General features: G+C 45.8%; 1 protein-coding gene across 1 annotated transcript in view; it reads left to right on the forward strand.

The window, feature by feature from the left end:
* The first annotated feature begins 232 nt into the window (after positions 1-232).
* Positions 233-17,624, forward strand: part of CLDN10 (claudin 10) — an 85,197-nt gene continuing 67,805 nt past the window's right edge. Inside the window, exon 1 of the mRNA XM_024568732.3 lies at positions 233-673. Coding sequence (XP_024424500.2) covers positions 460-673 — 214 coding nt within the window. The 5' untranslated portion in view covers positions 233-459. The remainder of the gene's footprint in view (positions 674-17,624) is intronic.

Below are 17,624 nucleotides of genomic sequence, written 5' to 3' on the forward strand. Positions count from 1 at the left end.
AGAGTACCCACAGTGATTCCACTTATATAGAGTCAGAAGCACGCACAGCGACAGCAATTGGTCGAAAAAGCCTTCACTGTTACTGTATAATTTGTACTTTGTAATATCTGGTAGTCACCTGGTTAGTAAAACTTCAGGTTAACAGAAAATTAAGCATTAACTATGATTCTAGGGGGAAAAAAATCTGTGAAATGAAAACCTTTAAAATCCAACTACAAAATTTCAGTAAAATATCCCTGTAGGATATTAGAAAGATCTTCTCGAGGCTATGTTTGAAATGCCATCGGTAAATCGCACTTTGTCTTAATTCTGGTACTGCTTCAGGCCATCCGAGCATGACACACGCTGACCTGCCCACATTAGCTGGCTGTAACACCGGTCCGACCATTACTTGTGCGCCGCATGCCTAGACCACCAGAGTCCCCTGCTTGGACGGTGTCCCTGTGAAGGCGGAGTGCCATGTACCGGGCTCAGATCTCGGCTCTGGTGTTCGGTGTCGGCGGGTTCGGAGCCCTCATTGCGGCCACCGCGTCCAATGAGTGGAAAGTAACCACTCGAGCATCGTCGGTGATAACCGCCACTTGGGTGTACCAGGGTTTGTGGATGAACTGCGCGGGTAACGCTCTGGGCTCTTTCCATTGCCGGCCGCACTTCACTATCTTCAAAGTAGAAGGTAAATGTATCATAGCATTGCTTGGGGTCGAAGTTAACTCTCTAAAGACTGAGTGTTTCATTAAAGTGCCATGATTTGCCCAGGATGAATGGGGTGTGTGAATGTTGGCTGAAAGAACTAAATCATGTATTTTAATAACTTTATGGATCTTTTAAAAATACCTCATGCAAATGATAGACTCATAGGAAAGGGCAGAAGTGAACTGGCTTGTTTTATTTTTATTTATTTATTTTTATTGCTGTTCAATTACAGTTGTCTGCATTTTCTCCCCTCCCCCCACCCCACCCCAGACAAACCCACCTCCCTCCCCCTTGGTTTTGTCCATGTGTCCTTTATAGTAGTTCCTGAAAACCCCTCTCCCCACTATCCCCTCCCCACTCCCCTCTGGTTATTGTTAGATTGCTCTTAACTTCAATGTCTCTGGTTATATTTTGTTTGCTTCTTTCTTTTGTTGATGATGTTCCAGTTAAAGGTGAGATCATATGGTATTTGTCCCTCACCGCCTGGCTTATTTCACTTAGCATAATGCTCTCCAGTTCCATCCACGTTGTTGCAAAGGGTAGGAGCTCCTTCTTTCTCTTTGCTGCATAGAATTCCATTGTGTAAATATACCATAGTTTTTTGATCCACTCATTTGCTGATGGGCACTTAGGTTGCTTCCAGTACTTGGCTATTGTAAATTGTACTGCTATGAACATTGGGGTGCATAGGTTCTTTTGGATTGGTGATTCAGGGTTCTTAGGGTATAATTCCAACAGAAGAATTGCTGGGTCAAATGAACTGGCTTGTTTTAAGATAGCTTGAATTTGCCTTGTGCCTTGCATCATGGAGGAATAAATCATATGTTATCCTATGTTTCCTTGGGCCATCTGAATATGAAATACATACATACACATGTATAAACACACACATATGTATATATTTCTATACATTCAGAGTGCTAAAAGAATACAATGATAAGGACAGTGTGGAGTGAGCAAGGAATTCTGTTTTCAGAAGGGTTTCCATATTGTCACATTTAGTGATAAAATAGCAGAACAAGAAGAATTTTAAAAGTAGCTAAGTAAAGGACAATGCCTATGAACTTTTCCTTTTTATTACTTGGTTTTATTTTTAAAATATGTAGGCGAGTGTCCATGCATATTAGAAATTCTATTACAAGTGTCTGTATCGTTAAGAGGAAACTTAAAAAAAAAGCCACTTACATACTTTGGTCCACCTCCAGGGAATCAGTGATTTGCTTTAATGTTGTTATAAGAATCACTATCTGCCTCTGCTTCCTGTCTATTCGATACATTTACAAATCTGCTACAAGTTGTGGGTGTATTATGTTAAAAATCATCCCTGGAACTTTATCAAACCTAGACTTTCCACAATCAAATGGCAAAACTGTACTTTGGCCCCTGGAAAGAAAATGGAATAAAATTTTAACTAGGAAGTTACTAAAGCATAATATTTTATGGGACTTTTATGTCAAGGCTTCAGGTCACTAGTCTGCAATATGTGCCAAAGGATACAGAGAAGTTACTTAATTAAATACTTAGTTAAAGCCAGGAGATTTCTAATGACAATCAACGGAAATGTTCAAGCTTGGATACATACCAGTTCGGCTGTCAAATCACATGGACTTTCTTAAGCACCTATTTTAGGAATCAATGTTATGTCTCTCCTCTGTCTTAACTGCTCAACTGACTTTGGGACATTTCAAAATTGGTACAAGGGACACTTTTAAAAGGAGAATAAGGATGTTGTGGAGATACTGTTTTCATTCACAAAATGACAACATTCACAAAGTGACAAAAAGAACAACACTCCCTCTTTTTGTTCTTTCTCTGTGGTCCCCTCTCAGCCCCTTCCACCCTGGGCAGCGAGACAAAGATATGTCATGTGGGTGTTTTTCTTTGCTTTCTAGTGGGTTCATCTTTTAAAAGAAAATGTCTTTGCCTTATTACCCTTCATTTTATATTCCTTAACAAAACCCAGGTATCATGAAAAATAGGCATTCAACCTTAGCTCCAGAGAGGGCTAAAGAACACGGTGGATTTCTGTATGACTTCAACAGCTACCTCTGCAAATATCTTAGAAGACATGGAATTAGAAATTTTGTGGCTATGTAGTGCTCGTGGTGGTCCAAATAATCTTCCACTCTTACAATTTAAGCCCCCTAATTTTTCTTCTTGATAGTACAGATAATGCATTCAATATCTGCTGTGTGGTCTGCCCAGAGTTAAATTGAAAAACCTAGTGCAAAGCTTCGATTAGACTATGCAAAATTTAATTTGACATAATCCCTCTACTGTCTTCATCCTGAACTGAAATCTTGATAAAAGATACAGTTAGTACAGATACCCACTTGTCACATCAGGAACACTGTCTCGCATTTCCAAAGGAAATGGGGACTCACAAAGTTGGATTTCCCACTCACACGGAGCCATGGCTGACAAGGCTGGCTGCGTCGCCCTCATTCCTACCGGAATGCACACCGACGGGGCTGCTGGGACAGCTTTTTTGTGCCAAGAGGCTCCCAAAGATCACAACGTGTAGAAATTCAGAAAAGAACTCCGAGGCCAGTGAGGAGCGCGAGTGGTTATATCAGATTTTAAAATAATGCACTAACCCCAAGTTGTCAATTTGAGATGACTCTTCTTAGACTTAGGCTGCATGGAGCCTCCTCTAAGAATGAAAAACAGAAACTCTTTTTAAGCTGCTAGGGTTTCATTTTTTTCCTTTGCTGGTTACATAACTTCATTGCCAGAGTCACATTTTTTTCCCCCCAAACCTCCCTAGATATCCTACTAGAACCATGTTTTTTAGGGACTCATTTAGGTTAACAGGGGCTGCACTCTTTGAAGATACGTTATAAGCCAGCACCCCTTTGGACCAGGAGCATTTACGGTTACTGCCAAGGACACAGGCCCCTCCAACTATAGTTCTTTGAAACCAATTCCGGGAAAACACCATAGGACCCCTGTAATTAAATCCTCCCTGCAGCCCAGAAACTTCTTGGCTCCATTTCAAAAGCACTTCACTGTCTACAGATGCAATATCCACTATAGACTGTGCTAAAGAACAGCAATTCTGCCCTGACCGGTGTGGCTCAGCGGGTTGGGTGTTGTCCTGCAAAGCAAAAGTCACTGGGTAGATTCCCGGTCAGCGCACATGCCTGGGTTGTGGGCCAGGTCCCAGACTGGGGACATTCGAGAGGCAACAGATGGATGTTTGTGCATGGCTGTTCCTCTTCCTCCCTTCCTCTCTCTAAAAATAAGTAAGTGAAATCCTTTCAAAAAGACTAAAACAAAGAACAAAACTTCAACTGAGGATATTTGAAACATACTTGGCTTTATAGATTCATCAATCAGGTAGCATCACATCTGGCAAGTATCGGGAAGCCCTGAAAAGCTGTACCGTACAGAAGATTTTTATGGGCACAAACTGGGTGGGGCAGTAAAGTTATCAGCAAAAGAAAGGGGTGTCTCAGGCAATGTTACCTTTCAGGGGCGCTGGTGGAGCTGGGGGGAGGGGTTCGTCTTCTCAGGCCAACTGCCTTACTTTCTCTTGGGAGGGATGGAAGGGCCCACTGACAGGTTACCTCACTGGTACTGACCAGAGAATTTAGACGGAGCCATTAACGTCGCATTCTTAGAGAAGGCTGAAACTGCAGGTAGGTTAGGTATAAAGTCTAGGTTTGGTGTCATGGGCTTCAGCAGAAGTGACTCCATTTGGGGCCTGCCGTTTTCTCTTTAAGAGCTGCATCTCTCGTTTTGTTACTGTCGTTGTTTGTTTTTCCCCCTCTCAGGTCAGCGTTAAAAGGCATGTTTTCATAGGCGTGAAAGTAAAGCATTTCTCATGGGGGACAGAAGCAGTGAGTTCTGGTGGGGAAGGCTGGGCCCAGAAGGCATTGCTACAAGTAGAATTTAAAACAAACCTGGGGTCCCTTTGAGGAACATAGCAGCTCAGGCTCTTGTGCTCTTGACTCAGAGTGAGCTCTGGATATATATTTGAAAAATGGCTGAAAGAACAAAAATAATGAGCGAGACAAGTAGTCCATCACGAGGGCAAAGTCGTATTCCTGGGGAGTGATTTAGGATGTGGAGCAACAGAAGGGAAGATTGCTGGATTGCAGTTCAGCCAGTGGAGCCTCAAGCTCAGACTCTTTTCTTTACGAAGCCGTGAGACCTTGAGTTTGGCAGTGAAACTCTCTGTGCCTCGTTCATAAATTTCCTCTTCCATGAACTGAGGGAGCTGGACTCCAAGAGTTCCTCAAAGTATCTTTCAACCTGGAGTTCAGTCCAAGAGCATCACAATGCTTCACCACCTGGCAGGAGAAGTGCACCAGAGAATTATCGCTGCAAAAGGTTCCTCTAAGATACTGCAGTTGCTCACGAGATGAGTCCTTCTGGCTAGTTTCCTGTGTTCCTGACCGATTAGAATCTTACTGCGTCTGGGTGGAGATAAGTTTAAATGACCTTATGTGACCATATGACCCAAGGAAAGGTGGCAGGATTTCAGTGGAATGATGCCAAACGCTATTCTGGAAGCTGGCATTCAAACGATGCTGGCTGCCTTATAGGATGCACCTTCTCTCCTCACCTCCCAACTTCACCCCCTCCCCCCATTCCCTTATCAGTCACGCCACATGAGTGGGGGGTAAAAAGGAATGGCCTTTGCTAGAGAAAAAGGGGTTTTCTATGGATGCTCGACATACAGAGAATACCTAGGAGCCACCTGATGTCATAATTTTAGATTTCTTGCTAGTTTAAACGTGTGCCTTAGTTTGTGATTAAATAACAGCCATAAACAAGTCTCAAACAACAGTAATGAATAAATGAAAACTGTGGAGTCAGCGAGGGAGAATTACCTTTAGTAATTTAGTAGCTTCAAAAACAATACATTTACTACATCTCTACCTCTTCGGAAGGCGTTTCCCTTCAACCCCAGGCGAGGCTTCTGTTTGCTAAGATTCTGACTCTGCTTTCTGAGACTTAATTTATTTTTTTAACTAATTTAAAATTTTTATTGTATTTTCCCTTGTCACTTAGCTCCCTCGTGACCCCGCAATTGCCACATCTTAATTTCAATAAATAAGCGTGAAGTTCATTTTAATCTGAGACTTATTCTCTTGCTGTGTTCCAAATGCATACACAGTTACTTAAAAGTATATAGAAAAGCTCAGGTTTTCTCTTTAGCATTTATTACCCCCAAAATAAGCCTAAGGAACATCAATATGTTCTCGTCCCCACAAAAAAATGGCATAATTGTATATGTTTACTGATACACTCAGTGACACAGTAGACCCTGGACAGGAGGAGCCCAACAAGTTGTCTCTGTGCAGAGAGTACAGGTTCTGGGGGCCCAGTGAGGAGAGGGCCGTGTGCCTGTCCCTGGTGGATGTGCTCCTAGAGGACGACAATCAGTTAGCCGGCAGTTAGCCCAGGAGGACAAGCACTGTCTGCGGGTTAGGTTCCATGGGCAGGCAGGCTTCCCAGAACTAGTGCTGGATCTGTCTTGAAAGGTGGGTAGAAGTTTGCCAAGGAAACGCAAAGGGCAGGCACTTCCGGCCATGAGACTCCTCCAGCTGCACAACTTGCTTACTGGTTGACTCTGGGCAAAATGCTTAATCAACCCCCCCCCCATAAAGTGGCAATAATATTATCCACTTCAGAGGGTGGTGGTGAGGATGGAATTAACTTGCATAGAGTGTGTAGGGCGATGCCTGGCCCCCAAGCAAAGGTCTCGAAGCGAAAGGGAGCCAAGTGCATCGGGGAAGCACGAGCATGTTGAGATGACTGAAGCCAGAAACGTATGGGAGGATGTTCAAAACTGGGCTGAGGCTGTAGAGCAAGGGGAATTGCATGCGGGCCGTGAAGCCCTCTGGAAGGTAAATTTAGACTTTGGCTTGGAGCTGGGAAGCTGTGGAAACATTTGGAGCAGAGAACACCCGATGGGACTTGCCCCGTGGAAAGACCCTGCAGTATTTCACGGTAGAACCTGAATCAAGACGGGAGCAGTGGGGACAGACAGGAAGACTCTTAGACAGAGATCTGATAGGACTCATGAACATGGCGGCACATGAGGGGTGAGAGGCATCGAGGATGCTTCCTGGGATGCCCGCCTGGAGACGCGGTGGCCAGCGAGAGAGAAAACTGGGTGAAGAGCAGGTGCCAACATAAGCTCCAGTCCCCCATCCTCGTACAGTATTTCCCCACATGTGCCAAAATTTCAAGCAGATTCTAAACTTAACAGGTGCCTTTTTAAAAAATCAGTTATATAGAATGAGAAGGTACAGTTTGATTGACTTTAAATTATTTGTTTAATTGTGCTTTTTGGATGTTTGATTTAAAAAAAAAACAGGAAAATGTGGCAGCGATAAAGATTATGACCGCAATCTTAAGTGCCATTAATGGCATAAGAATAGCAGAACTAGGAGGGTAAGAGCCACCCCTCGCCCCTGCCGCACTCCCTAGTCAGATTGCATAGTGCTAGTCTTGGGGGCCACGTTTTAAGGGACATAGACCTAAACCACATTCATTGATTCTGGAAGAGGATAGATAACTAGGAGGATGAGAGATCTAGAAATAACTTCACATGGGAAATTGTTTCACCTGGGAAAAAGGAAAAGAATACAGTGGCAGGGACAGGGGAAGAGGAAAGAAGACAAGTAGAAACAGTGATATGTGTTACTAGGGACTCTGATTTAGAGGCACTGTGGATAAGACGTTTCTATTCGAGGTGCCCAACGATGAAACAGGCTGTCTCACGACAAGTGCATAGAAGTGGCCAGAGGAGGCTGACGATCCTCTGCTGAGGAGGTGGGAGAAATAATTCCTGCATTGGCTGGCAAGTCAGACTAGGTAATTGCTAAAGTCACTTCCAATTCCAGAGATCTGAGATTCTGTGAACGTGGAAGAACAAAGAGAAACATTTAAAGATTGAAACACCAGGTCTGCATATTGACTTAAATACCTTTAACAAGGGTGGACACTGTGCTGGGCACTTAGGGACACAGCAACAAAAGGACTTGTCCCTTACCCGGAGCTGTGCCCAGATGAGAAGGGGCCATGAATTAAAATAGTAAGTCTTATACTTTACATGCTATATGAATGTTATCTTATTTTAAATATATGTTAATATATGTTAAAATTCGTATAATAAATGTGTACTCCTCTATCTCTGATATTTTAAAGGGTCCTAAGCAAACCCAAGGGTGTGACCCCCGACCCTTGCTGGGGGAAGGGACGACTCTTTCTAAGCCCAGGCACCGAGCTGAAGGATGGGGCTTGGGGGATACAAGAAGATAAGTCCTGCCTTTAATTGAATTTCTTCGGGCCAGTGTTTTTGATTTTTGTGCACTAAATATACTCCATGCATAACACCCAGACCGGCCACCCTAATGGGACACTGGTTTTCACTGGAACACAAAATGCGGACTTTTAGCAAGGTGGGTGGGGGAAGTAGAAAGTTATTTTCTCCCCATCTCCCTCCAGCCAGGTGATGTCATTTATTTCTGCCAGCAAACCTGGAACCGTTCTGCCTGGGGATTTTGACCTGATCTGTAAGACTCCTGGAAACGTCCCCCCTAAACTGAGTCTCTCTGCTTTAGTGGTTGAGAACTTCCACTGGCTCTGTGCCCTGGCTCTCCGCTCTTCCCACATTACTCAGCCCCCTAATTCCTGGAGGTCAGCTGATGCCCACCCTCCTGCTTAAACCTGGACCTCAGACCTGTCCCTTTGTTGTGGCAGCTGAAGTCTGGGTTCCAGGCAGTTGGTCCATTCTATGACTGGCCTGACACCTGAGTCCAGCCCACCTGGCCGCTTAGCCCTGACCCCGTTGCCTGCTTTGACCCTAAGCTTGGCCACCCGGCTCCCTCTGCCTCTCTGGTTCTGCTCTCTCACCAGAACGTGCTCTTCTCCCACCCGGTGCTTTGGGAAGAGAGATGGGAGCCTGTCTCCAACCCATGAGACTTCGGAGGGAAAGAAGAAGAGGGTGGGAAGGGCTGAAGCAGAAACCACACCCACCGCCGAGTTGACCAACAGGAATGGGGTCGGTGGTGGCCTTGGGAGGAGATGGATGTACTCTACTGGCAGAGGGGCCAGTAGATGCTATTAGAGTATGATCTGGAATCCATTTATCTCACCTGGGAGAATAGCCACGTTATCCTAGTTACTCCCTCTATCCCAGATTCAGGTCGTTACTGGGCTGGTGTTGAGCCAGAGAGAAGATAGCGCCCTCCGGAGGAAACCGCCCATTGCAGCTGCAGCCTCAAGGCTATCCTGAAGGGCCCCTCCCTCAGCTTCTCGGGGGTACAGTACTGTAGCCTCTCCTTTGTCATGCTCTTTCTGCTTCTGCTTCCTGTGCCACTGGGGTGATGGGGGGAGCCCACCTTTGTCCAGGGTGGTGAGCCATTCAGGTTCTGCTTCAGTTCCATCTAGAATTATAAAACAGCTTCACACATGGCAGACACAGCTAGTTCTACGGCTAACTAACCTTCTGTACACACTCAAGTCACGGAGACACCTCTATACATCCCACACGCACTGACACACAACTCACATTCGCCATGCAGGCCACACAGATGCACACATACAACCACCTGTCACACAATCACACCCACCTACACGCATGCATGCACAGACACAGACTCACATTCTCCATACAGACACCACACACACACACACACACACCCCACCTATGCATCTCACACACTCTAGTCACCAGAGTCAAAGGACAGAGACCGAGATTATCACAGATGGAAACAGAGACCCGCTGAACGGAAGCAGTTGAGGGCCACTCGCTGCTCGTCAGAACCAGAGTGAGGAGTTATCCCTCGGTGGCCAGGCTCAGCTCAGCACGTGGAGCTTGCGACTCACCCCCAAATGCCCCCCACAGGCCGATGCATAGACATCACCCTCCATCACACCGTCGCCCTGTCCTACAAAGGCACGATTTAAATCACCGTGCCTCCGTCCAGGGCTTCCAGCCGCTTAAGCATTTCTTTGGATGAATCTGGCACATTGTATATATTCTATAATCATCAGTTGCCTCGTTTCCTCTTTCCCTCCCTTTGTCCCTCCCTTTCTTCCTTCCTTCCAGAGCACAGACATTGAAACCTGTGTAAATCCTATGTTTACCATTACTAGCTGTGCGGCCATGGTATAGTAACTTAACCTCTCTGTGTTTCAGTTTCCTCATCTGTAAAATGAGAATACCAATAGTACCTCCCTTATGAAAAATATTAAATCAGTTAATATATGAGTAAGCTACTCTCGTGGTTGTTTCTCCAACCCACAATTCTAGCCTTTCAAGACTGCTTTGAATCTTGATGTGGTCACCATCGTATTAGCTAAGCTCCCAGTTTGGCATCCCCTAACCCTTCAGCAGATGTACCCGGTGGTATCTGTGAAATTCTCCCTAGAGAGGTGAAGACATCCCCCACCCAGGCCCACCTGTGCTCCCAGATTCCCAAATCCAGAAGCATGCCAGCATGTACGTCTCCTCCTTGCTTTTCCCAGCACCAGACCCACCGCTGGTCTATCGCCAAATCCTGTAGTACCCACCTGCCCCACCCTCCCACTCCCCTTGCCAGGAGGTCTGCGTGGTCTGCGGCTCAGCCTCCAAGCTCTCCCCGCTGACCTAGATTGGGATCAAGTATCAGAAGGACGTTTTTCTGCCCTTTGGCTTGCTCTGATCAAGGCCACCCAGCACTGCCAGGTAAAACTTGCAAAGGCAAAGCTTCCTCCACTTTAACTCCAGGCTTTATTCAGCAGCATCTAAAGAGCATTTTTGCCATGACAGTTCCCAGCAGCCACAGGCTCATTTGGTCTGCAGAGTGACCCCCTGAGTCAGGCGTTATACCCGTGCCCATTCCATCGTTCTGAGGCAACTGGAACTTGAAGAAGTTCCATCACTTGCTCAGTTGCCTGGCTACAGGGGTAGCCATAGCAAGATTCAAATGCCGGACTGGGTGACTGCAGAACCCCAACACTTGATTACCTGCCCATCAAGGACTCCCCATAGCTAACTTCCAGCTAGAGGAATGAGTCCCAACAGTCCCGACATTCCTTCCTAGGCCCCCTGCTTCCATCGCACCGGATTAGGTGCTTAACCTTTTCTCCAGTCCACGCCTCTGCTCACACCATTTGGGGCAAACACCTTTCTTCATCATTCCAACCTCTGCTCTTCCTCCAAACTCTACCTCGAATGCCACGTGGAGCCGGTTCAACCTTCTCCCTGAAAGAAACCTTTGTCTTCATCCATGCTCCATGGCACCCGGTGCTCTTCTTAGTGTGATTTTGTCACTCTGCCTTGCGTGGTGGCCATTCGTGCACTTGTCCTTTCCCACCACTAGACTGCAAGCCCCTTGAAGACAGGGTTTGAGTGATTCCATTCTATCCCCTGCCTGAAAGAGTGAGCTGCATGAAACCCACTCCCTACAGGTGTGTGTGGGACTAGTGAATTATTTGTTGAGTTGGATAAATAGGAGCGAGAACAGGACCACAGCACATGGACACCTTTTGCAGGGTCACCATCCTTGGTGCCATTACTGAGTCCGTCCAGGTTGCCAGGCCCGTGTCGCTCTTCCCTGGCCAACAACAGAGCACGAGAGATGTGGCAAAGCATCCCAGGGAACTCGTCAGAAGAGAAGTCACCTGAGGAGGCCTTTCTTGCTCTTGGGGAATGGTGCTGGCTCTCCTCGGGAGCTGCTTTCTTGACGAAGAGCTCAGAAACCGTCTCTCGAATTATCTGTTCTAGAAGTTATCTGGTGTTTGCTCCCAAGATTACCAATGGTGATTTCTGAGATGTATGTAGCCTTTGAAATTTGAGACATTTCCTTGACCTTCTCCCTGGTTTTGTTTGCCTTCATTCTAAGATCACATCTGGTCTAATCACTCAGATGTTAGCATTACACATTCCTTTGGGCCACAGAAAAGAGCCTGCATTTAAAAAGTGCAGCTGAGAAATCAGAACATGATCAAAATGGCTCTGATTGTTCTGATTACTCAAACAAACTCATATTCTGAGGACTTTTTTCCCCTGAGTGCTTGCTCATTAAGGACTCTGAGATATGGATGTGGCTGTGTTCTTGTCCCTAAATCATCCAGCCACGTATGGCCACAGTCAGCAAAAAAACACAACCTCTCCAGCTCCTCATCTGCGGGGTTCTGAAAAGTGGCTGGACTCAGGCCATTTCTGTGAGGGTGCAAGTGTCCAAGCAAAGTGCAAGGCCAACACAAACTGCCACCCGCTGAACGCAGACTGAAGGACAAACCACAGCCCTCTCGAGATAGCCCGGGGCTGTGTGGGTTATCAGTATTACAAAACAGGTCTGAGGATGATTGCTTTGGAAACAGTTGTTCTTCCGTGTGTCTTACTTTCTTTTACTCAAAGGGTTACAGTGGGGAGTGGAAAACATTTTCTAACAATAAGGGATTTCCTTCCTGAATTTTTTCCTGTCGGGCTTTGCCCCTGTCCCCCTGTTCCCTGACCACACATACCCCACACCTCGACCGTACTTGCTCAGCTTCCTCAGAGATTTGTAATTACCTTTCATGAGGAACTTAATTGAGAGGTCTTCTTTTCCTATTTATAAGTCTTGATTCTGCCCTTAATCAACAAGCATTTTTTAAACTCTTTAACCCCTTGTATATCTCATACTCTTTATCTTCTTTATCCCCATGTGTAAAAATTATGCTCTGCACTAAACAATTAGAATGGAATGCAGGCAGAAACTTTAGGCTTTTCCAAGAGCCCTTGCCCTACGTCTGTGAGCTTCCTAGCAGTGATCTCTTTCCTCCTATTATCTTCAGGGGGAAATGCAGACTCTTCTCAACAGGGCCGCAGCTTGGCTCAAGTCCTCCCGCCAGCCCTGCTCCACCCTCAAGCTCCACCAGCCTTTCCTCTGAATAAACACACGAGGAGAGTAATAGCATGTTGTCCATGCAAATACAGCTTCTAGAAAAGGCCCCCAGGCATAGCTACCCCAACACCACAGTTGTGCATAAGCTCTTCCCACTTAGAATCCTGTGCCAGCATTTCTCATTTAAGGTCAGATGAGACCCTGGTCTCTGACATCCCTGCCCCCTCTCTGCCTCCTCTCCCCCATCCCCCCTCCCTCCCTCCCTACAAATGGACTTGACCCAAGCCTGGTAACAATTTTAATTTGCCTATGGGTAGATGTTTCCCTCAAAATACATCCAAGTCAGGCCACATATAATGTTGGGGTCACACTGGTCCGGGATTGCGCACCCCTCTCCAGCAGTTTACAGAGGGCCAGTGCTGAGACAGGGTCACCCCCTCCACACTCCCCCAACTTTTCATGGGGCTGATGGCAGAGGGAAGGGGAGTGCTGTCCTTTCTCCACTTTGGCCTCATCTGGGAGGCTCCTCAGAGATGGTGATAGATGGGTGGTATGTGTGTGTGTGTGTGTGTGTGTGTGTAAGGGTGAAAAGGAAGTGTGTGTGTGGGGATGTTTTCAGGGTCCTAGTTCCTTTCAGAACAGTGGACTTCCATGAAAATTTGTACAGTGGAATAGACATATGGGCAAAGGTGCTGCCCCGCTCCATACACGGTATGCGACTTTTAAACACAAGAAAATATTTGGGGGCCCAATTCTATTTCCCCTTCACAATAAAGTTTGAATCCCAAGCCCCGCAAGTCCAGGAAAAGAAAAATGTTCTTTTACACAGATCCCTGCTAGTTGATTTTCTTCTGCTAGTGGGACTCAGCTGTTCTCGCTACTGTCTGCTCTCTGCTGCCCAGAGCCTGGAGCCCCCGAAGTTGAACACGCCCATTTCTGGAGGCTTTGATGGTTCCTGAGCTCATCCCAGCTTCTTATACATCTTTTGTGTGGTTCCCAGAGCCTGTGTCCATTTCAATTCCCCGGAAACAGACTACAGTGACAGCCTCGGGCAGGCAGTGGCCTTGTTGTTATTAGAAACGCACCCCCCTTCTCCTCCTGGGGACCAGTGGGACAGGCAAAGCTAAGGCCTCCGAGGAAATGCGTATCTCCATTTCTCCCACCTCCACTGGTGCTCACCCCCACCCCGAAGCCTGGGACAGCTGTCCCATTTTCTAGGGAATCTGCCTTCCTTACCCCAGGCAGCTCCCTTCAGCATTGATCACTATCCACCCTGTGCTTCAAACAACCAGTGCTCCAAAAATGCGTGTGTCTAAACATAAAGATACAGATAGAGGTATGTATAGGTGTATGTACATATGTGTAAGTACATTTATAATAAATTTTACTGATTGAAGAATTCACAGCACATAATTTCCCAACAATAATAAAATGTACAGTAGCCCGTATATACTCCATCTGCTGGAGGTGGGGCTGTTGGGAGCTGGTTAATGGTCTGATTAATGGTCTCTCAACACCGTGTGGGAACACAGCGAGAACTCTGCAGCTAGAAGAGGGTCCTCCCCAGATCCCGGTCATGCCGGCACCCTGATCTCAGACCCCGAGTGTCCAGAACAGTAAGAAACAAATTTCTGTTGTTTAGAAGCCACCGAGTGTGTGGGGCTCCCTAACACAACTGAGGAAGACCCAGAGGCAGTGGGACCAACCCTCAAATGCCATGTGCGTGATAACCAGCCCTTCTGCGCGAGTGTTCATCCGCCGCACCTCCTTACCCTTTCTGTCGACGCTCCACATGGCAGCTCTGATGCCTCCATACTTTGTGTCACCGAAGAATGAAGAACTACAGGCTGGCCAACAAGGAGCCAAGATGCAGGCACGGAGGGGTTAATGGAAATTTTCTCAATGTCTGTCAGAGCTACATCAGCATTAGCCCTGCTTGACAATGTGTTTTTTGCTAAAGATAATTCCTCCCGAAGCTCCTGGAAATGCTCAGAGAAAAAAGTGGAGCTGGTATATTGTATCAGGGATTATTGCCTACAGCCCCTAATGGAAAAATATATTTTAAAAATTCTCTTCCTGTAGCCTACTGGCCAGGGGCCACGGGATTCAATCCAGCCAAAACATACATATCCTATCCAGTGGGGCAACGTGATTTTTGTTAGGCTTTTCCCCCACAGAATGTTCAATAGCTTTTTAAAGACACAAGAAAATGGTTCATGGTTATTTCTTTGTGAAGTTTTTGATTGTATTAAAACACCAACATAAATTAAATTTAAATTGTCCAGTGGAAAATTTTTTATTTAAAAAAAGTAAAATTCTAAACTTCTGGAGAACAGAAGCAGTGGCTTACTTATAATTTTCTCTATACGGCACAGTACTTACCTAGCTCAGTGCTTGCTACAAATAAGGACTCTGTAAGTTCATTTGTTGGATGAATGAATTTATTTATTCATGAATAAATTCGTTATTCATGAATGAACTTGTTTATTTGCTCATTACTTTTCTTCCTTTCCTTGCATTTTATCTGCTGTTTTCTTTATTCTTTCGACTCAGTAATACTTTTCATATTATTTTCAATAAGAGAGCTGAATAAATCCATATTGACCTGATTTGAAAAGAGAAATGGAAACAGACAGAAAATCTTTAGAAAGTTGGATCAAAAATCTCCCAGTAAGTTGCAAATTAACCCGGCGAAATGTTCCGGATGTTTTGGATGAGGGAATTCTAGTCCAGACAGGTCACAGTCTCTTACTAACCTCAGATCTGGCTGAAGGAAGATTCCTCTAATCCAAAACATCCTGCGATTTTAATTTAATTACAAAACAGCCTGTTGTGCAATCAAGTTAGACTTCAGGATGACTTAGCAGAAAGTCTCTGGTTTGATAACGAAAACAAATGCTATCTAACGCAATAAAAATAACTGCATGAGGCCCAACAGTTGGAGACAACTACAAACAAGCGGGAAGAGGCTTTGACTAAATGTGACGTTAAGAGCAATAAAATTGCGTGTCATTTGCAGTTAAACTTTAATTGCATATCCTTGAAATGTAAAAACTGCATTTGCTATCCACACACCAAGTAGATTATGGAACCATCTCTACTGTCTTTCCTGGCTTTCCAAAACGCAACTTATTTTTAGGTTCTGCCCATTCTTTCATATCAGTTATATCTGCTTGTTTTCCCCACAAATCTTGCAACCCCTTTCCAATCTCTGCTCTTCTTTACTTCTTTGTTCTAAGGAACTCCGAGAAGCAGAGGTAAAACCACTGCTCAAGGACATTTGACTACGCATCCATCCACCCATCCATCCATCCCATCTATCCATCCATCAAACAAATATTTATTAAGTGTCTTCTATGTGTAGAGCCTTTTGCTTGGTTTGTGGAGGCAGATCAAAGAAAACCAAGTTATTGTTTCTATTCTTCAAAAGAAATTTAAATTAGAAGGGAATTTGAAGCAGAAGCGGGCCTAGGGGAAAGATAGAGCTTATACACATACATGTAGGACATGTAGAGGTCCTACCGCACCGTAAATAGAATGCACGCCAAACCAATGTTCCATCACATTCCCCCACACAGCCACTCCCTGTGTCAGACTAGTGTGTGTGTGTGTGTGTGTGTGTGTGTGTGCTCATGGTCCTACAACCGCTCCTCTGTCTTCCAGTATCATCTATTGTACCTGCCGTGTGTCCACCTCTATTGTTGTCAGGTATGCATTTGCCTGTTTCTTGAGGAGGACTGTGACTTAAACCTGGAATATGAGGGCAGATCTGATTCCCAGTCCCCTTCACAACTCGGAGATCACTTGTTTCCAGCAGAAATAGGTTCTCAAGCAATGTCTGTTGAGTCAGAGTAAATCCTATAGGCTCACAAACCTGAAATATCTGCTTCCAATGAAACAACCATCCTCTACACTGCAGGGGTAGGTTTGGGTGGAAATGGAGCCAGGTGTGGAGCTCAGGAAAAACCACAACGAAGGCTCCTGGCCCTCTGTGCTCTGCACATTCTTGATGCCTGGCAGGAGAGGCTTGGTTATCTGTTTGACCTTGCACTTGGTGAATCGCATGCTTATACGGGATTTCCTACAGTGGGACTGTGTTTTCCATGCTCTAGTCTCCTACACTAGCTTCAGACACTCTGCAGCTGGAAATGACCTGGATTCCCCCCAGTTACTAGACATCATGTTTCAGTCCTCAGTTTCCCTGGGGATGCCCCTAGCCTAGCATTTGAGTGGCTTACAAATAAGGATTCCTTCCAAGCAGCTCAGATTTGTGGTTATGGTCTCTGACCATTTTTCCCTCTGAACGACCCCATGGGAAGCTCAAACTCCCAAATGGAACCAGCTGTTCAGTGGGGGTATCCACAGAGATCTCCCATCTCGCGAGCGTCTGATGGAAATGGGTTGGCATGAGTCAGCCACTGTCAGAAAAACTGCTGTGTCACAGGCACAGGGCTTCACGGGCCGCAGCAACAGGAAACGGTCATTTCTCGTGCCCAGGAGGTTTTGCCAATCTAGGTTGGGCTGAGTGGGGTGGCTCTGCTGATCTCAGGTGGGGATCTCACTCACTCGTCTGGGGATCTGATGGGGGTTGGCTGATCTCAGGTGGGACTGGCTAGAATGACTGGACTCTGCTCTGCCTGCCCACCTCTTCAAACCTGTAGGCCAAGCACAGGCATATTCTTTTCATGGCAAAAACGGAGCAGAACAAGCCTCATCACAGAGCGGCTTTGCGAGCCTCTGCACGGAGTCTATATTCTGACATCCCATTGGCCAAAGCAAGTCATTCACAGAGCTGAACTCAGAGTCACAGGGTAGGGAAATAGACTCATTCTGATGGGAGGAACTACAAAGTCAGGTGGCAAAGGGCTTCATTCTAAGAAGTGAAGAATTGGAACATCAGTGCAATAATGACTAAGTTGATTAAACCAGGTGACCTGTAAGGTTCGGCCGCTCTCCAACCTCTGTGCTAGCCATTCTCAAACTTTTCATCTCACAGCACAGGAAAATGAATTACTAACATTCTGCGACACTCCAGAAAAAATGTATATATTATATTTTTGTTGGTCTAATTTACATTTATAATTGATTTTACTAACT

This window comes from Desmodus rotundus, chromosome 13, assembly GCF_022682495.2.
Source record: "Desmodus rotundus isolate HL8 chromosome 13, HLdesRot8A.1, whole genome shotgun sequence".
Lineage (NCBI taxonomy): Eukaryota > Metazoa > Chordata > Mammalia > Chiroptera > Phyllostomidae > Desmodus > Desmodus rotundus.